The sequence below is a fragment of the Octodon degus genome, unplaced genomic scaffold, assembly GCF_000260255.1.
Source record: "Octodon degus isolate 3935 unplaced genomic scaffold, OctDeg1.0 scaffold00012, whole genome shotgun sequence".
NCBI classification, from domain to species: domain Eukaryota; kingdom Metazoa; phylum Chordata; class Mammalia; order Rodentia; family Octodontidae; genus Octodon; species Octodon degus.
Genome location: NW_004524588.1, coordinates 3409742 through 3430912, shown reverse-complemented (window position 1 = coordinate 3430912; position 21171 = coordinate 3409742). Strand labels below are relative to the sequence as shown.

The 21171-nt window shown below is 47.8% G+C and overlaps 1 protein-coding gene and 1 pseudogene across 1 annotated transcript in view; one reads left to right on the top strand and one right to left on the bottom strand.

The window, feature by feature from the left end:
• The window catches only part of Hebp1 (heme binding protein 1), a 28993-nt gene extending 12365 nt beyond the window's left edge, over window positions 1-16628 (top strand). The window contains exons 2-4 of the mRNA XM_004626080.2: window positions 198-336; window positions 4059-4239; window positions 16038-16628. Of these exons, the coding sequence (XP_004626137.1) occupies window positions 198-336; window positions 4059-4239; window positions 16038-16209 (492 nt within the window). The 3' untranslated portion in view covers window positions 16210-16628. The remainder of the gene's footprint in view (window positions 1-197; window positions 337-4058; window positions 4240-16037) is intronic.
• Window positions 1087-2076, bottom strand: LOC105741457 (annotated as a pseudogene).
• Window positions 16629-21171: the final 4543 nt, after the last annotated feature.

The window sequence follows — 21171 nt, the reverse complement described above, 5'->3', positions numbered from 1 at the left end:
ACTTCTAGGCTTTGCTTTTTTTTTTTTTTTTTTTTTTTTTTTTTTTTTGGCAGAACCAGGGATTGAACTCAGACGCTTAGGCTTGCCAGGCAAGTGCTTATTCTACTGAGCCATCTCCCCGGCCCCCATTGTTACTTCTAGGGACGACACAGGTTGCTACTCTGTAGGTCTCAAGCCTGTGTCTCCTGTGCCTCTAGGAAGACGTCTCCTACGAGGAAAGAGCCTGTGAAGGAGGGAAGTTTGCCACTGTGGAAGTGACAGATAAGCCCGTGGATGAGGCTCTCCGGGAGGCAATGCCAAAGGTCATGAAGTACGTGGGGGGCACCAATGACAAGGGTGAGTACCCCTGAGGGACAAGCCCTGGTCCAATGGGGCAGCTTTGCAGGCCACACTTGACCTGTAGGAGATACAGGGGAGGGGCTGAAAGGCCCCTGTGACTTCCTGCTTAACGTCACCTGACTTATGGTACATGAGTTCAAGGGGGTTCATCACAGGAGGCACTGGAAGGACCACTCTGAAGCCAGCCCAGCCTCCCCTCGCTTTAAGGGGTCTGTCTGTGTCACTCAGTTCACGGTTCCTTCCCAAGTATCGAGCCATCTGCTGTCCACATAAGTATATTTTTCCTTTTCTGTGTAAGACAAGGTTCTCACTAAGGTACCCAGACTAGGCTTGAACTTGTGCTCTTCCTGACTCAGCCACCCAGCAATGGTAGGATTACAGGCCTGAGTCCCACACCCAGCTTGTTGATTTTGGTTTGGGTTAATGGGATGAAGTCTGAACCCTAATAAGCTGAACCCCAGTGTAAGGCAAGGCCGATGTCTGACTTCAGACCTCAGCCACCAGGATGCACTTGGGCAAGATCCCTGTCCTGGCAAATGAAGGGTCTGAGGACTCTCAGGCCCCACATACCCAAAGACTTGTCCGAGCTGACTGCTTCCCCTCCTTAACATAACTGACCTGAGGTTCATGTACCTGCTGAGTAGAAAGCAAATTTTGTTTTGTTTTGTTTTGTTTTGTTTTGTTTTGTTTTGTTTTGTTTTGTTTTGAAAGACAATCAATATGCCTTTATTCCTTGTTTTGCCAGTTAGGCAGGCTGAATAGTTTGCTTTTTGATGATCAGTCAAAGAGACCAAATCCCATATCCTCATCTGACTCCTCAGACTCTTCCTTGGTTTCCACCTTAGCTGAGGCAGCTGCAGCAGCAGGAACAGCAGTGGTGGCTGCAACGACAGGGGCAGCAGCCACAAATGCAGATGGATCAGCTAAGAAGGCCTTGACCATTTCAGCAAGTAGGAAGGTGTAATCACTCTCCACAGACAAAGCCAGGACCCGCTTGTACCCATTGATGATAGAATGGGGCACTGATGCAACAGCTGGGTAACCAGTCTGCAGACAGACACTGCCAACACTGCGGATCCCTCCAGAAAGCGAGAATGCAGTTTCCTCTGTAATGTCAAGGACTTCTAGGTTGTAGATACTTCCATTGTCAAACACTTGCTGAATGATCAGCCCAAAAGAGAATGGGGAGATGTTCAACATGTTCAGGAGGGTTGCCTCGCTGGCTCCCACTTTGTCCCCAGTTTTAATTAGCTGTACATCACTAGGGATTTCAATGGTGCCCGTGGAGATTTTAGTGGTGATGCCCAGAGCCTGGAAGAAAGAGGTCTTCTCAGGCCCCAGACCAGTGTTCTGGGCAGGCACGGTGACTTCACATGGGGCAATGGCACCTGTACGGGCAGCAGCAGGCACCTTATTGGCCAGCAGCATATCCCTGATCTCAGTGAGGTCCTCCTTGGTGAACACAAAGCCCACATTCCCCCAGATATGAGGCAACAGTTTCTCCAGAGCCGGGTTGTTTTCCAGATGTCCTCGGATGGCCTTGTGCATCATAGTATTCTTGCCCATTAGCACCACGGCCTTCCCTCGGAGGGACATTCGGATCTGCTGCATCTGCTTGGAGCCCACATTGTCTGCTCCCACAATGAAGCATTTTGGATAATCATCCAAAAGTTGGATGATCTTTAGGAAGTAGTTAGATTTCCAGGTCGCCCTGTCTTCCCCGGGTATCACGGCAGTGTGTCAGGGATTGCCACGGAGGGTTTAAAGACGATGTCACTCTCACGAGGACGCCTGGAAAGAGCTGTTTTGTTTTGTTGTGTTTTGGTGGAATTGGGGATTGAACTCAGGTCCTTGTGCTTGCCAGAGAAGCACTTCTTTTACCGAGCCATGTCCCTGGCCCCGAAACCAAATTTTTAGATGCTGGCCTCTGAAGGAACTCTCAGGTTTATGGAGTATTTGGAATCACTGCAAATTGAATATGGGTCAGAAAGCTAGAAGAAAAAGAAGAGATGGGCTTAATCTTTAGGATATTTCTTAAGCTGATAATTTAGAAAGAAACTGGTATGAAGAATAGTAACATGTTCTAGGAGCAAAGTAATCACACTTTGGAAAATAAATTGACCAGCAGGAAGTGAAGAAATCTTTTCCTCTTAATGCTGTTGAAAACATCTTTTCAGGTGAAACCAGGTATAAAAATTATTATACTAAAGGAAATTTTGAAAGCAACAAAATAGCTATTGCTAAACAATTTTAAATGTAGTCATTGTTGTCTTTTGAATATATTTTAGGGTGTTTTTGTTTTATATTTTTTCTGTGGTAGTGGGGATCGAACTCTGGACCATGCCCTTGCCAGACAGGTACTTATTTTAGAGTTTTTAAATGTTATTTTAGTTATTTCAGTTTTTACTAATTAACTTCTACTAATACTAAGTAGTCTTAGGAATGTGCCCATAATTTCTTCAGATATAGTTCAGGGTTTGTTTGGTTTGGTTTGGCTTTGGTCTTTTTGAGACAGGGCCTCACTATACAGTTCAGGCTGAGCTTGAGCTCACCTTGTAGCCCAGGATGGTCTCGAACTTGCAGCAGTCCTCCTGCCTCAGCCTCCTGAGTGCTGGGATTACAGATGTGTGCCACAATGCCCAGCTTTATTTTTTATTTTTTATTTTTATTTTTTATATATATTTGGTACAGGGTCTCACTACACAGATTGGACCCATAGTTATCCTCTTGTTTCCAGCCTCCTCAGCGCTGGAATTACAGGCGTGCACCACCGTGCCCAGTCTCAGTCTCGATCTCGGTGCGCCCCAGGGGCAGGGCCAGCAGAGCACGCAGGAGATCGAACCCCATTCCTGTGTCTCCAGCTTCAGTTGTTTTTGGTTTTTTTTTTTCAAAATTTTATTGATAAACAGATAGCAATGAGACAGTTTCAAATCAAATCGGAATCCAGCTTCAGTTTTGAACAAAATAATAAATTTTGCTGTGGTGGCTGACCTGTTACCTATAGCCTCTTCTATATTGTGTATTCCTTAAAATTGAATAAAATTTATATTTACGTAGGAAGTCATTAGATACTGATATCTAATTCTTTTCTTTTTTTCTTTCTTTTTGTATTTTAGGGAAGGGGCTACAGGGTGTTCAGGATCTCACTAGTAAATCAGACTTGTAGTGATCCACCTGTTTACAGTCTCCCAAGAGCTGGGATTACAGGCACGTGCTACCATGCCCAGTCTCCTGATATCTAATTCTTGATGTGTATTGGCAAATAATTTTTTCAGGAATTGTACCACCCTGGCCTCCAATATAAAAAAATAAGAGGTGTTTATATATGCCTAACTATATCTCAGTCTCTATTGGTAGAGAGATAGATAGATTGATAGATTGATTGATAGATAGGTTGATTGATTGATTTTGTGGTACTAGAGATCAAAGCCAGGGCCTTTGCACCAAGCTGTATTGCCAGACTTTTATTTTCTTGAGACGAGGTATCTCTAAATCCCCAAGTTGCCCAGGCTGGGTTCTAACCTACTCTTCCTCCTCAACCTCCCAGAAAGCTGCCCTCACACCCAGCTTACCTATATTGTTAGTGTCTGAAAGTTCATTCACTCCATTAAGAACAGAGAAAAACTTGTGGCCGTGGCAGGAGAATGAGGCCAGTACACTCGGACCTGGAGCAAGCTGGCCCCCGATGCCCACAACGGTCTGTGTTTTCACATTGCCAGGAATCGGCATGGGAATGACAGTCCCTATTTCCTTCGCCGTGTTCCCCAATGAAGATGGCTCCCTGCAGAAGAAATTGAAAGTCTGGTTCCGGATTCCGAACCAATTTCAGAGCAACCCACCCGTTCCCAGTGATGAAAGCATCAAGATTGAGGAGCGGGAGAGCATCACCGTCTACTCCACGTAAGGAGACCATTGCTCAGGTGCCCGTAGGCAGCCCTTGCTTCCCAGAGCCACTCCTTGAATCACGCTCATGTGTTGGATTTTTATCGCTGCTGAATTAACTCAAGTAAGAAATACTGAGCTCTAGAGCCGGGCCAGAGAGCTCTACAGACTAAAGCGCCTGCTTAGGCAGAGCGCAGCAGCCAGGGCTCAATCCCCAGCATGCTGTGCCAGCCCTGACCCCGGGTGCACTGACATGGCGATTGAGACTAGGCCTGGTGGCGCACTCCTGTAATCCCAGAGCTTGGGAGGCTGAAAACAGGAGGATCACTATGAGTCCAATCAGTGTAGTGAGATACCCTGTCCTAAACACATTTAAAAAAAAAAAAAAGAAAGAAAAAGAAAGAAAGAAACACTGAGCCCTGACAATTACGTATGTTAATCTCTTCAAGGTGCAGTGCAAAAATCTTTGCACTGTATCTGAATAAATGCTTCAGCCAGTTGCCTAATCGATGAATAGAAAGAGAAGCAGCTCTGCTTAAGCTTTGGGTGAATCCTTGCCTTCCTTATACCAGACAGGATGCTGGGAGACGCCAAGAATAGCTAAGCCAAGCTGTCGTGTGGTGTCCCGAACACATGGAAGCAGAAAGCATTGGGAGATCCCTGATTTGCACATCATGCGCCCTTGGAGTTCTAGAAAGATATGGGCATTTGCCAGAGCTGGGCTGCCCACTCTGGAGTTGTTCAGGGTCTCTGGTCCTTAAGACGGAGCACACATCCACCCTACTGCCATTCTGGCCCTCTGTGTAGGCCCTCATTTAGAGTCATGTTCCCTTGACTGCAGTGGCCAGTGCAAGTTGTTGTGTGGGGTGTGTGCATGTGTGCACGTGTGTGTGTGTGTTTGGTTTGTTTGCACTTGTGATTGAACCCAGGGCCTCGTGCTTGCTAGGCACGCTGTACCACTGAGCCACCCAGCCCTGTTGCACGGTTTTATTGTTGGGGCCCCAGTCTGCCCCTCAGATGCCGAGTCTCTTCTAGACAATTAATGACTCCCTGTTTGTTAAAGTCCTACTGGGTGCTAGGCAATGGAAGGAAGATTAGGGGAAGACTGGGATGTTCAGCGGTCTTAACAGTAGGTTGGGTTTTGGTTCTACTCTTGAAAAACCTCATAAAATGAAACTGCATGAATAATTTTGTACTGGACATTGTTTTGGTCCCCTTGTAGGGACCCTCCAAATTTGGTCACTGGCTTCCCTGCTCCCACTCTGCTCCTGCACAGAAGGTCACGTGCCCTCCTGCCTCTGTTCTCTAGAGTGTGAGCTTGCCAGCATTCTTAGGCTAGGTGACCCCAGAGCCCCCTAGCGGATAGGGAATGTCATTGAGGTGTGCCACTGACGTTGGAGCCAGCAACTCCTACCCTTCTTTCTACTCCTCACTCAGAGTTCCCAGCCTTAAGTGCAGAGAGGCTGCAGAAAAGAGGGCAGGGGCTAGGGCAGGGAACTGAGGCACCTGGGAGTGAAAGCTGAAGGAAGTAGTCCTCTCATCAGCCAGCAGGGCAGGCCCTGAAGGTGAGTGCCTCCGTGAATCTTACATCTTGGACTGCTGCCTACCTCACCTTCATTTCTGCTCTGATTCTTCCATTATTCATCCTGTACTTTGAGAAGCAACCTGGTGCCATCAGTGAGTATTTTGCGTGCAGTTCCCCAGCTCTACTTTTGAGAACCAGGATGATGATGCCTGCTGAGCCTCTTTCAGGTTGGGTTGGGTTGGGTTGTTTTGTTTTCAAGACAGAGTCTCTCTGTATAGTTCAGGCTGGCCTTGAGCTCACTAAGTAGTCCAAACTGGCCTTGAACTTATGGTGATCCTCCTGCCTCTGCCTCCCGAGTGCTGAGATTGCAGGTGTGCACCCCCATGCCTGGAAACCAAGCTTCTTTAAGATTTAGCTGGGGGCCAGGGAGATAGCTCAATAAAATAAGTGCTTGCCTGGCAAGCACAAGGGCCTGAGTTCAATCCCCAGTTCCTCAAAAAAAAAAAAAAAAAAAAAAATTAGCTGTCCCCTGCATAAAGCACTGAAAACATAACCTACTGCATATACTGTTAAAGCATAACAATAACATTATTATAATAATATTTAGTATCTACTACCATATTATTTATAAATTAATGTTTCTGGCCTGTAGTGAATGTGAGTACTTACTCGTTCTCTCTGTCCCTTCTTGTCTCATAATGAGTGAGCCCCATGCTACTACACCAGCTCACACACGAGTCTCACCCATGGCCTGGCCTCTCATCATTTGTCCGGCCAGACCCAGAGTCATGCGCTCTTACCGTTGTTTTCTTTTGGCTTTAACTTATTGTGTGGAAACTTTCAACCTGTAAAAAGATTGCCTAAGATAATGAAACCACGTATCCTCATCACCCATCACTGATCCTTGACCAACTCGGGGACAGTTTTGTGTCCTGTGTTGATGTACCACCGCCCTAGCTTCCTTTTAGGCGAATTCCAGACAGCGTGTTAATTTTGTTCATATTTTATTGTCATGATGGAAAAATATTTTTAAGTATAATCACAATAATGAACTACTCCTACAATTTTAGCGGTAACTTGCTATGGGAATATAAAATACCTGGGGCTCGGGTTTCTTCTGTTACCTCAGTTTGTTTGTTTGAATCTGGATCCAGATATCTGATTCAGCCATTGCAATTGGTCCTTCGGATTTTAAGCTTTGGTCATCTCTACCTCTCTCACCCCAGTGCTGGTTTGTGTTTCCTTGTAGTGCATGTGCCTTTTGTCCTTCTGTTCCCCACAGCCTAGGTTTTGCTGACTACCTTGGTGGCATGGCCTTTAGAACATCCCCCTCTACTCCCTGTAAATTAGTTCTTAGAACCATGGACATGGCCGATTCAGGTTTTAGAGTTTGAAATAAGAATATTCCCTAAGGGGGCCAGGGAGATAGCTCAGTAGAATAAGCGCCTGTCTGGCAAGCACAAAGTCCTGAGTTCAATCCCTGGTACCACAAAAATGTAAATAAATAAATACATGACATTTCCTAGGTGGCAGTGCGTAGCCTATCCAGGATCCTAGTATCTGGTTGTGTCTATTCTTGTGGTCTGAATAACTAGACATTGTCACTTCCTGATGGCTTGTCCCTTTAGAGCATGTAAGATAGCAGTGTTCTCTCTGTTTCCACCTTCACTTATCAGCAGGAATAATTCAGTAAAGAGAGATTTCCCTTATCTCCTGTTTGGTAGCAGAGTCAGACTTAAAACAAGAAATGCTGGCGCACACCTGTAATCCCAGCAGGCTGAGGGACTGAGGCAGAGGGATTATAGTTCTAAGCCCAAATTTAGCAGTTCAGTGAATTAGTAGGACTTGATCTCAAAAAAAAATTTTTTTTAATTTTTACAAGAGTGGAAGTGTAGCTCAGTGTGAAGGCCTTGAGTTCAAGCCACAGCACTGCAAAAGAAAGAAAGAAAAAGAAAAGAGAGATGAGGAGCTGGGGTGATAGTTCAGCAGCCTAAGCGCCTGTCTGGCAAGCGCAAGGACCTGGGTTCAATCCCTGGTACCACATGCTGTGCCAGCCCCACACTGTGCCAGCCACCAAAACTGGGCATGGTGGTGCACACCTGTAATCCCAGGGCTGGGGAGGCTGAAACAGGAGGATCACTATGAGTCCGAGCTGCATTGCAAGACCCTGTACCAAATAAATAAATTTTTAAAAGAAAAAATTAGGGGAAAGCAGGTTATGTGCTAATGCCATCCCTTTTTCTTACCAGTTTTCAGAACAATCATTTATTCACATCCTCCAGAACAATTGGGGAGAAGGCAGTGACCCAAGTCTATTCAGAGTGAACAGACTTCACTTTTTTAGTGTCAACAGAAACATGAATTTAAGTTTTCTTGATGTGTTTCCCATTCTTCACGATTTTTACTCTTATTAGTGCTTGGGTTGTCCCACGCTTGGCCGCAGGGAGCCTCCTCAGGCTAGTGTCTTAGTGTCTTTGACCTGACTTCTGCGTAGCTGCTTAGCTTGCAAGCATATCTCAACTAGTTCTTGCACTAGGGCTGGATTCAACCATTTCCGTAACAAGCCCCGGTTCCTTATGGTGGGGAAAATAGCTATTTAAAAGGTAAATTGGAGGGCCAGCCAGATAGCTCAGTGGACTAAAGCGCCTGCTTCAGCAGAGCACAGCGGCTGGGGTTCGGTCCCCAGTATGCCATGCCGGCCCCGCCCCCTGGGTGCACTGAAACGCCATGGAGACTGGACGTGGTGGCGCGTGCCTGTAATCCCAGCTCTTGGGAGGCCAAAAACAGGAGGATCACTATGAATCTGATCTACGTAGTGAGACCCTGTGCACCCTGTACATCCTGTCCTAAACTCATAAAAAAAGGCAAATTGGACCCAGATCTGTTGATGTTTCCTTTTAATTCTCAGAAATCTAAACAGACATTAGTACCAAAAGTGGTGTCTAGCCGGCTCTGTGAATTTTTTATTTTAATTTGGTACAATTCTAACTTTATATATGACAATTCCTCACCCGGCCACTTGGTGTCGCTGCACAGCCAAATGAGCATCTTAAAGTACCCTAAGGAAATCTGCCGGGGTTTTTTTGTTTTGTTTTGTTTTTGTTTTTGTTTTGGTTTTGGTTTTGGTTTGGTTTTGGTTTTTTTGTTTTTTTTTCAGAACCGGGGATTGAACTCCGGCCCTTGCGCTTGCCAGGAAAGCACTTATTCTGCTGAGCCATGTCCCCGGCCCCCCGTATTTCTGATAGTGTTGAAAGGAAGCATTAACGAGAGGACAGAAGGCAACAGCACTGTTTCAAATGCAAAAGTGCTTTTCCAAAACTGTACAAAGTACACTCGGTGACAGAACTAACTCTAAAATGAAGGTCTTGTATCCTTAATTCAACCTTTTATGGGACCTTGTGAAAAATGTCAACAAAAGGATTATACATTTATTATCAGCACTTTTTTTTTTTTTTTTTTTTTTTTTTTTTGCAGTACAGGGGATTGAACTCAGGACCCTGTGCTTGCCAGGCAAGTGCTTATTCTACTGAGCTATCTCCCCGGCCCTGTTATCAACACTTTTTAGATAAATAAAATGCTGTGGAAAATAGCAGTATCAAGAGTAGATGAAGGTTAGGGCTTGGCGCCCAATACTGAGTTCTCAACAGTAGGAGAGTTTGGGCGTCTTTCGTGACACTCCTACCATCTTTATGAAATGTCTGCGCATAACAGAGTTGGAAACCAGTTTATTGTCAGGTGACCAGCGCTCTGATCCCAGCTAGCCACTGAATGACAGTAAGCCCACTGGCATGCTACCGGGCAGGCCTCTGAGTGCCTCAGTTTCTTCATCTGTAAGATGGGGGAGAGTACATAGCCCATTAGATAAAATGCCCACGTCGTGCTAGACATGAGGCAGAACTCAGAACGCTTTGCCCTATTCTCTTATTGACATCACCTCCCCCAGAGAATTAGTTTTATTCAAAAAAAAAAAAACAATGACAAAGTCAAGGCTACAGTGGATGCACTTGGGTTCAACCCTCCATTCTAATAATGACACGTGTTACAGCTTTGGGCAACTTGTTTAATCTTTCCGAGCCTCTGTTCCCTTATCTATAAAAATAGGCTTGGGGCTGGTGAGATGGCTCAGTGGTCTAAAGCACCTACTTAGAACAAGCTTAGCAAAGCACAGGGACCGCGGTTCAATCCCCCAGCACCACATGCCAGCCAGCCCCACCCCCTGGTGGGCTGAGCTGGCCACACACATACACACAAATAAATAAATAAATAAATAAAATAATATAAAATTATATAAAAATAGGCTTACAAGGCATAGTTGTGAGGGCCAGTGAAGTCATCCTTACAAGAAACTGGTCAGCAGTGGGGCCCTCAAATTTCAGTGTCACTTCTCCCTTTGAATGATCAGGCCTTTGGGAGGGTCCTTGAAAAAGAGATGTTTGTTAGGCGGAGCACAGTGGCCCGGCTTCGATTCCCAGCATGCTGTGCGGGCCCCACCACCAGGACAAGCTGACCTCAGAGCATGTAATGTTCTGCTGTTTCCTGCTTGGGAGGCTTGGAAGCTTGGCTCTCTTTGACAGATGTTTACTGAGAGCCTCTCATAGTTAGGCCACCTCACCTCTAAAAGCCTTGGCAATGCCAAGAGTCTGTGTCTAAAACAGACTCTTGAATCCATCGCCATGTCCTTTCTCCTTCGACCACTAGTTGTCCCACAGTCCTTCACAGCCTTGTTCTTGGAAAGGGCTTCCCTCACCCCACACTCTTGGTGACAGATGCCCAGGGCTGCCCCTCTTTGCAAGCCTTGCACACCACGCTGCCCGGGAGGCTTCTCTGGGGCATCTCCTCAAGGGGTGCCTGAGTCACCAGGGCCCCCAACAGAACTCAGGCTCCCTTTCTGTGTCCCTGTCTACTTAAGTTCTGCCACCCTCCTGGCCACCTGGTTCAAATGTTCCCCTTCTATACCTGACAACTGGCCTGGTCTTGTCTCTTGCCCGCCACCCTGTCCTTCCTGTCCCTGCATTACAGGTCCTCGTTGTTTCTTTGCTGGACAGTTATCAAGGCCTCGCGATCGCCCTCCAGCCCTCCCACTACTGCTTCTTCTGAATGATCCTCTTGGCCTCACAGATCCAGTGGTGCCGCCTCTCCCTGCTCAGACACTGGGACCACCCAGCTCTAGTTGTGCATTTGGACCATAACACACACTAGTACTGAGATACCCTGTGCAGTTGTGAAGGGAGACGGTGAACCACGGCTGCCCAGCCCGGGGGCATAGCCCCACCCCCACTGTGCACTCGCCTCAGAGCATCCCAGCCTGCGGCCCCAGCGCTGCAGGCTGCTCCAGCCAGACCTTTGCTCCAGCTGCTCAAGCCTGCCGCTGCCTCTGCTTCTCTGTTCTGTGCAGCAGAATCTGTGCTGCCTGTGCCAGCAGCAGGAAGCAGTGCTCAGCGTGCAGCCGCTCAGTGCCTTGCCCCTCGTTACCGCTCCCTGGGTCTTCTCAGTCAGAATCGGAGGCTCCCTGTTCTTGGCGCCCGGACAATTCTACCTCCACAGCCGGGTTTCCTCCTGCCCAGTAGAATCAGTGTGTGGCTCCGTCCTGACCTCTCCGGTTGGACCTCGCGAGGATTGAGACGCATCCTTTATCATCCTCATGGGTCCTGGGGGTGTGGTCTGTGCCCTGCTCCCAGTGATGTCCCTCTCAGGAGCACTGGCTCTGTGTGGTTGATGCACCCACGCTGTGTGAGGCCACTGCTGCTCACGTGACATTGGCTGGTTGCCACGCTGACCCCCTTTGTGCCTCATACATGGCTGTGTGCGCTGCTGATTCTGTGCAAACTGGCGCTGACCCGTTGGCTACTGAAGTTTTAGACAAAGTTGGACGGTCACATTCAGACTCATTTTGTCTCGCTTCTTCCCCCCTCCCCCACCCAGCTGTGTGTCACCACCAGACACTTCCTGGATGACAGCACATTATGAATTTTTGCATCCTTGGACCAAGAGCCTGCCTCTTGCGCCCCACAGTACTGCCTGCATCGTCTCACCCCCCGCCTCCCCCACGCTAATACTCCCAGCCCTTTTCCTTCAGCTCCTGTTGTGTTTGGGGGTCGATTTTGTGTGTGTGTGTTCCTTTGTTCCCATGATATCCAATTTTTGTTGTGACACTGGATGAGATAAAATACAGTCCCTGGAGAAAGGCTTCTTTCAAGATGGGTGTGAGAAACTTATTAACAGGCTTAGGGAAATAAAGCACAAGGGACTATGTCCATTTCCCTGTCAGAGCTCAGCCCGCTTCATGAGCATCCCTTACCTCACACAGGCTCGGGGCCTGCGCGTTCTCCTCCCAGTGGGGCCCAGAAGCCGAGGAAGAAGGAGCTCAGCCATGACCGCAAGCTGAGGCACCGCACACTCCCAGCTGAAAGCTGTGCTCCGGGCGCGCGGCGCGTTGGTGTGGTTCTGTGACTGCATTTGGGCTGAGTTAGCAAGAGAGCCGCATGTGTGTGTGTTTCTATGATTCTCCTGCTTCGTTTGTTTTCTAGTAAAATGCTTCCATGATGAAGGAAGGGGAGGATGTTTGTCTTCATTACCAACGTCTCAGACAGCCTGGGAGTAAATGTAAAGCATTAGAGGTTTTCTTTCTTTGCTTTTTTTTTTTTAATGTACTTTCTGGTTCTTGAACCCAGGGCTTACTGCATGCTAAGCAAGCACCCTAGCCCTCCGAGCTACATTCCCAGCCATTTTTATTTTATTTTGAGACAGGGTCTCACAAGGTGTCCTCCAGTTTACTAACCCTCCTGCCTCAGCCTTCCAAGTAGCTGGGAACGAGGCATGGGTCACCATGCCCAGTGAAAAGGAGGCTTTCTAGTGCTGAATTTTGTAAAATCCCTAAATGATGGGTTCCCCCTGTCACTCTCTGAGGGGTCTCCTGCCTCTCAGACAACCCTGCTCAGTGTCCCCTGCCAAGGCCACCCCTCAGGTTGGGATCCCCCGCATCAGCCTCCTCTACCTCACCTCCTTCCTCCCTAGGACTGGAGCCAGCACCATCTCAGTAGGACACTCATGTTCTGTCACCACATCCATAGCTTTATCTCTAACTCCAATTCCTTACCAAGGCTAAGGAGACTTCTAGTGTCCGCCACACATCTGGATGCTGAATTAGCAGTTGTCACATGAGTGCATACTTCTTCATAGCGGCATGCCCCTGATGGGTCACTAGCACATCCAGCCCAAGCCCAGCTCTCCAGGGTCACCCCTCAGCCTTCTGTCTCTATTCTAGTTAGGGGCACCTGCTTCCCCCCTCTCTGCCCAGGACCCCATCCCCCCCTCTGCTCCATGTCCATCCTTTCACCAGCTATTCCTCGCCCTTACTGACTACCCGCAACTCCCACCACCTCTCCACCTGTACCAGGGCATCTTTCTAAAACAGTCTGGTCCTGTCACCCCTTTGGAAAACCCTTGCACTAGCTACTGAAGTCTCCCTGGCCTGGCTTTCAAGGCTTTCGAGGTGCATCTTCACCTGGCTTCTGTTGATCCACTTTTAGCTCCCCACCCCCACTGTCCTCAGTTTATTAGGTGAAGGAGGGAGAGCGACAAGAGTACAGTAGCACACTGAGATATTTAAACACTTAGCTCATTAAAGGGTCCAGTCTACCTGAGGACAGTCACTTTTGTTATCTCAGCCTTGTTCATTTAGTCAAGGGGTGTAATGTGTGTCAGGCACTGTACACCGTGTGCAGGAATCGTTAGTAGACCAAAAAATGCCACAGATGCTGCCAGCTTGGAGCCTGCCTTGGCCCGGTGGACACAGGCCTTAAACCTTGACCTGGTGCAGTTTGGGTCTTGAATGTACCCCAAGGCCCCGTGTGCCTTTGTCCACGGGGGGGCGCTATTGAGAAGGGTTGGGGCCTGTAGAGGCAGAGCCCAGATGTTGGCTGTGGCTGCCACACCAGGCGCTACCAGCAAGCGTCATGCAGCACTGTCACCCAAGTCCTGGAACCTCCAGAACCACAGCCAAGTCAACCTGTTTGTAAATTCATAACCTCAGGGCTTCTGTCCCAGTGATGGCGGACTAACAGAACATGGGGGTGGGTGGGGAGAACAAAGGGAGACTGGAGTGGGGGAGGGGAGGGGTTACAAGGTTAGAGGCCTCACTAAGGAAATGAGATTTGTTTATTAAGCCATTTGGGGATGGTACTTTAGATTACATCCTGACCCTCACCTGGGGAGCCAGGGAATTTAAAGTCTTGTGAGAGTGCTGCGGAGTATGGTAGGCCCTCCCTACTGGCTAGCTCACAGGGATTCAGTCAACTGCATTTCAAAAATATAACCTAAAGATGAAGGGCCTGTACTTGGGATGGAACTCAGGGCCTCACGCTGAACTGCATCCCCAGCCCTCTTTATACTTCTTATTTTGAGACAGTATCTTGCTAAGTCACCAGATTACCCAGGTTGGGCTCGAACTTGAAATCCTCCTGCCTCAGCCTCCCAGAGTGCTGGAGTTAACCTCTGTGTACCACCACACCCAGATTTAGAAATGATTTAAAATATACAGGAGGACATGCATCAGATATATCCAAATACTGTGCCGTTTTGTATAAGGAGCTGGAACAGCTACAGATTTTGACATCTTATGTGGGTGGAGAGGGCTCTTGCTCCCAGTGCCATGGATATGGCTGTAGCCGTGACAGCTCCTGTCTGCTGAGAGCTAACTACACGACAGACTCTGGGCTAAGAAGCTCCTTAGATCTTTCCCGCAGCCTTTTGAGATTAATGCTGTATTATCATTGCTCTTTAACAAAGCCAGTGACCCAAAGAATTTGCCCAGCACCATGAGCTGCAAAGCAAGAGTGAAGATTCGAGCGCACACACTATCCAATTTTGCCTCCAGCAGCCCCATGGTGATGGTCGAGCACCACTCCTTTGGGCCTTTCAAAATCAGTAGCTTGAGGAGCCAGCTAGCACTGTCCCTTGTCGCCAGGAACAGTTCAGTGTCACAGCCCAAGTAGGAGCTGCAGAAACCCTCGACACCTGTCCCCATATCCAGCATCGGATTCCCCTCCACTGGGTGGTTCTCAGAGCAATCCTTCCTGGGTCTTCATCCTCCGTCTGCTAATCCTGTGTCGCCTACCTGGACCTCGGCTTTCCCCATCTGCCTTGAGGTCTTTCTCCTAAACATTTGAAGAGCCAGACTCAGTCTCAGCTGTTTGAAGCTGGTGTCGGCCTCGCTGTGTGCTCTGTAGCCCTGGTCTAGACATGGTTAGCGTAGAAATCCTGGGTGTTTGCACATCGGCGACCCATAATCAGCGTGTTGCATGCGTGCCAAGCGTGACTAGCCACTCATAAAAGAGCAAAGCGTGATTCAGAGAAAGCCAGCAAAAACAATGTATGATTTGGCCTCCTCTTGGTCTGGTGCAAATTGGACTTTTGAGTCATAAAGCTCGTTAGAAACGTGGGTGTATTTGACTCTAATAAAGATTTCAGCGCAGCCCGGACTTAGAGCGGTGTATTTAGGCTACAGATTGACTTCTGGTACAGAGGCAGATGATGTAAAGGAAGTAACTAGCTCCAAAAGAAAGGCTTTATTGTTTCTCTTTCCCTAACTTCTGCTAAGAGGAGAATTGCCTGAGTTAGGAAATGTCTTTTTTCTTACAGGAAAAGTAGATGTTCATGATGTGGGCAGGAGAAGGGGTGTGTTAGTTTATTTGGGGCTCTGTGAAGCTTGTGTAGGGTCCCTTCCAGGACATCTTTATTAGCTCTGATGTAATGAAGCTGCCCCATGTCCTGGCTGGGGGAGCGCAGTCGTTACAGCCGCTCTGCTTTGGGAGAAGCAGAAGCGCCTCCCCTGGGCAGCAGCTCACTGACTCCTGTTTGCCCTGCCCTTCTGCTGGTGACAGAGGCCAGAGAGCAGCAGCTGTGGGGTAAGAGTTAAGGGAAAAAACACTGGGGACATAGGGTGACCTGGGAAACAGCTTACCAAATCTGGTTGGAAAATTTATAAGTAAGGGAAGCTCACATTTAGGATGTGACTTTTCTACTTCAGGCCCTATAATGATTATAATTTTCACCTCTATTATTTCATGTAATACTCATTACTTAGGAGGCAAAAGAAAATATGGAGCATTTTTTTTACAGACGTGGACACTGAAGCTCAGCAAGGTCACAGCCACCCGTGTGGGACCTGGCGAGCCCACCACAGTCCGGCCACTCCAGTACGCTTGTCATAATCAGTATGGTGGTGGCTTCTTTTGAAGACTCTCGCCGAGGCCATGTCCTCTCTTACCAGCCCTTGCTCTTGTCTCCTCAGGCAGTTTGGTGGCTACGCCAAGGAAGCAGATTATATAACTCAGGCCAGGCAGCTGCGCACTGCTCTGGAGGGAGCAGCCACCTACCGGGGCGACATCTACTTCTGCACGGGATACGACCCTCCCATGAAGCCCTATGGACGTCGCAATGAAGTCTGGCTGCTGAAGACTTGAGGCCAGGAGCCCCCCCAAAAGGGCACCTCGTGCCCCCTCACACAGGGCCGGCAAGGGGGCAGGACTTCCCGAGTTCCAGCCCTGCAGGTCTGTCATTGCTGGGTGTCACTGTGTTCTCTGAAATAAGCATGTTGCATATCCTGAGGGTCTTCTGCTCGTGGTGGGAAACAATACAGCCAATCTAGGCAACATCATTCCCACTGATTTAGAAAATTCTGTGACAGATTAAAAAAAAAAAAAAAAAAAAAAAAAAAAAAAAAACTTTATCTGACCCATCTGGGTCACTGAAAGCTGATTTTTTGAAAAATGAGCAAATCTGTATTTTTGTTAAGGATTATGTGATTTGTGGAGTCTTTTGTCTGTGATTCTTATAAAAGCTCTGACTAAAAGAAACCAAAATTAAAAATCTTTGACTGAAGTACCTGAGAAAAATCCGAAGTATGATTATTTCCGGGGTTCTAGGGTAGCGATAGAGAACCTTCTAGAGCTTGGAATGATACAAGTCGCTGCTGCACTGTGAGTGCTGCGGGCTCCTCACCGCTGCCCCAGGCTCTCACAGATAAGGTGGTTGTGGGTGCTGTGGACAGTGGCCCCCACAGCAGGAACCTGCGCTGAGAGCTGCAAAGTCCTCCCCAGCAAACCCACAGGCCCCCGGGAAGAAGGGCAGACCACACCTGACTGTCTCCCAGCTGACATTTTCCATGACTCACAGCACATCTGTGGAGGCTCCCAGGAGTCACAAAAGTACATTTAATCAAAAAAAAAAAAAAAAAAAATCACAGACAACCCCATGGGCAGAATATTTGCCAGGATTTGTTCAGCCTGGTGAGGTGAGATCAGAAAAGGCTAAGTGACGAGGAGAGATGTGGGAGAAGGTGCATGCAGCTTGGCCTGCAGAGAAGGCAAGTAGAGGCAGGGTGTGGGGGGAAGGAGAGGGCAGGGCGGAGCTAGAGCGGAGCCCTCGGGTCCAGGGCGGGGAGAGGGCGCCCTGGTGCTCATGGGCTGCACAAGGGCCTGGCCTGTCAACAGCCCCACAAGAGACATTGGCGATGATTCTCCAGGAAAAACCCACCACAGACCCTCAGGTTACTTCAGGAACAGCTCTGTGAGGTGCTTCATAGGGAAGAGACCATAGCTGGTGCCTTCACCACAGAGGGCTCCACAGAGGGCTCCGGCAACATGAGCAAGGCTCCCTGAGGAGGAATGAGAGCTGCCGTCACCTGCTCTGGATGGAGGCTGTGGCCATTTCTTTCTTTTTCTTTTTCTTTTTTTTTAATTAATTTTGTTGAGAAAGAAGTAGCAATGTGACAGTTTCAAAACAGGTTAGTAGGACAGTTACAATAATTAATACATTGCATATTGTCCTTGTAGTAGTTATTCATAGTACAAGATAAGATATGATATCTAAACACTATTAGTTCAAACTTCTCATTGAACTAACAGAAAGTAGCTGTATATCTATGCTAACTATTTTGTATATACAGACATTTTTTTCTCACTACAAAATGGTCCTTTGTTTTTTTTTTCAAAAAAAAATTTTTTTTTTTTTTTTTTTCGGAACCGGGGATTGAACTCAGGCCCTTACACTTGCCAGAGAAGCGCTTATTCCACTGAGCCATCTCCCTGGCCCCTTGGTACTTCATTTATATCCCCCTTTTTTGTTTACTTTTGTCAGAGATGGGCATTCCATTGCCATTCATGTATTGTAGGTGCATAAATTCCACAAAGTAATCCAATATAATCCAGCAGTCCATAATAGTAGTGGGTTAACTGCATGACTGGCAATGTCAGAAGTTGTTGACTTGAGCATTTTATAGCTCAGCATATTAATATGACTTTACTTTTTATACCTTGTTTTTATACTTTTCGCTAAATGGTTAAGACAAAGATAAAGCAAGACCTATATAACAAAAAAATGTAACTTTTATATCTGACAAGATCTACAAACTGCTGTACAGGGTTTCAGGGTAAATCCTGAGGGGATTTGTGGCCATTTCTGAAGACTTCCCCAGTCAGACACCAGGCCCACACCATCCCACATATAGACATGGGCAGACAATGACAGTCCCCACAGATGTGAGGAGGACTGGGTTCCCACAGCCTCAACCTGAACTCAGGACCAAGACAGACAAGCAGCCCCAGGGACCTCAAGATATGCCAAGGGAGTTGGATTTTTCCTAGGAAAAGTTAAAAGCCTATAAATGGCTTTGAGCAGGAGCCTGACTCCGTCATGCTTTGGAAGGAAACTCCTGTCATGGTGTGGAAAGAAGATGAAAAGGGGTGTGGCTGGGTGTGAGGTGACTGGTCCAACAGTAAGCAAAGATAATGGTAGTCTCAGCTAGGGATGGAGAAAAGTGCACAGTTTGGAACAAGAGATGGGATCCCCAGGACTTGGTAACTGATGGTAAATGATAGAAGGGAGAAAGCTTGGGCGAGGATTAGAACACATCACCCCAAGTATGCCCCTTGGGGAAATGATTATTTTTAGCTGTAGGCAGTTGAGAAATGGCAGACACAGGAAAGCCTCTCTGCTCTCTTTCCTACCAAAAACCAAGGTGCAAATTTTCCCTGAGAAAACTAACCAAGGGAGAGGATGTCTTTATCACGAGGTGGGGAGCCCATGCCAACGTGTATCTGTAAAATCTAACTAATGCAGCCCTTTATCATCATGAATTTCCCCCGTATGTCTCCTGACTGCTGTCCCACAATTTCCCAAACTGTCCCCTTCTCCTTTGTCTTACCATGTCTCCGCAATGTGCCGTTCTTTTTTAAGATGATATAGAAGCCCTGGGTCTATGGGCCTCTTTCTAGGAAGCCGCACCAGTGCCACATCAAGAAGATTAACATCGGATAAGACTTGCATACTTTTTCTCCTGTGAGTCCACCTTTTGTGATGTCAACTCACATACCTCCACCTTGGAATTTTAAAGGATGAAGGGAAAGTCCTCCCCTTCTACAAGGTCAGGTTAGTGCCCACTCTTGGCTTGGATGAGTGGGTGGGTAGACTTGAGATAAGGAAGGCAGTGAGAAGCAGAACAGAACGATTTCAGGAAGGGGCGGCTGCAGCACATTCAAGGGAAGACACCCAGGGGGCGCCAGAAGCATGGGTCTGATGATAAAAGAGAGTAACTTGGAGATTTATGTTTGCATCTCACATAAAGAGAGAGGGAGTAGGTGAACTATGAATTCTCAAGGAAAGGTGGTTGAATGGGGGAAAAACTCAAGTAAAATTTCAGAGGAACCCCAATATTTAGAAAAGAGCAATGAAAAAGAGCCTGGTAAAGATAAAAATAAAAGGGCCAGGAGCCAAGGAGAAATGTCAGAAAAGCCAGAGCGAAGCGCTCACATCTGTGCAAGTGCTGTGGACACAAGTCCTGGGACCGTCCCAGGTGCAGCTCCTCCACCTCTCTGAGCTCCTACGGCAGCCTCATCCCTACTCTGCCCTTCTGTTGTTCCATTTTCCGCACATCACCAGAGAGACCTTTGCTTGCAACTCTCATTCAGTGCTTAGACTTGAGCTCAAGCTCCACTCCAGGACCCGCGGGGCCTTTGATGAACTCCCTCCTGACTGTCCCCAGCCTTGGGCACACTAAACCTTTTCTGCAGAAGGGATCTTACGTTAGCTGTCACCCATTTTGCCTGAAAATGAGTCCTAGGTGGACTTGCAAACTAGAGATCACAAATGCCAGCCCCAGTCAGCGGGTCCTTACGTGCCATTGCTGTTGTCTTGGGCAGCAGCTGCTCTGTAAGGCTGGCTGGGACTGGCATCTTTGTTTGGTTTTTTGTTGTGGTTGTTTGTTTTGTTTTGTTTTTTGGGTTGGGGGGGTTTGTTTTTGTGTTTTTGTTTTTGTTTTTGTACTGGGACTGGAATCCAGGACCTCTACTGCTGAACTACATCCCCAGGCTAGGCTGCCGTCTTTAATCTCTAGTTTGCAAGGCCGATTATTTTCCAACTAGGTCTTATTTTCAAGGAAACACAGGTAGTTCTCTAGCCTAGTATCCTGCTTTTCTCCTTGTAACGAAAAGTACCATTTGTGGTTTGAGGACTCATTTTCTTTCTCCTGTCTCATACTAGATACAAGTTGGTAAGAAGAGGGCCCTCCCTGAGTTGTTCTCCATCACACGCCCTCAGCTGGGTCAGGGCCGTGCCATTTCGGAAGGCACCAACCTGTAACAGAAAACTGAACCAACAGCTATTTAAACCCACTCGATTTTCTTTCCTCACGTAGCGAGATCTATAGAGGTAGGTCTGGGGGTCCGGTGTTGGCATCTCTGCTGTTGTCTTGCCCTTTCCCTCGGGACAGCAAGATGGCTGGGGCAGCCCCAGCCATCACATCATGTGCAAGGCAGGAAAAGGAGAAAAGTACGAGTGGCTGTATCATTTTCTATCTGTCCCAACTTATGAAGGAACAAAAGCTTTCCTAGAAGTTTCTCCCCCATAGTTCTCTTGTATTTTATGGGCCAGAAGTGACATACAGAGTCACCCATACCTACAAGGAAGGCAGAGGAAATGTGTGTTTGCCATTCTAGCCTTAGGGATGGGAAGCAGCAAGAAAGTTACAGACACGGAACACCTTTGGGTAGCTCACCAAGGGTACAGTGAGCGTACCTGGGGTCAGAGCGTGGCAGGGTGGGAGTCCGTCTTCTACCATGTGGGATGAGGCCACACGGGAGAGGTGCCGCAGGCTCTAATCCTACATTCGCACTGTGCAGCCAAGCACGGCTCACATGCATTTTGCTGCCTCTGCTCCCAGTGATTGTTGGGCCCATCTTCCCTCCTCTGCAAAGCCCAATCAGTGGAGCATACAGAGTCAAGAAGAGGAATGAGCAGCTGGGGAGACAGCTCTGAGCGCCTGTCTGGGCAAGCAAAAGGACCCGAGTTCGATCACCAGTACTGCATGCCATCCTGGTCCCAAAACTGGGTGTGGTGGTACCTGCCTGTCTCACTGGGGAAGCTGAGAC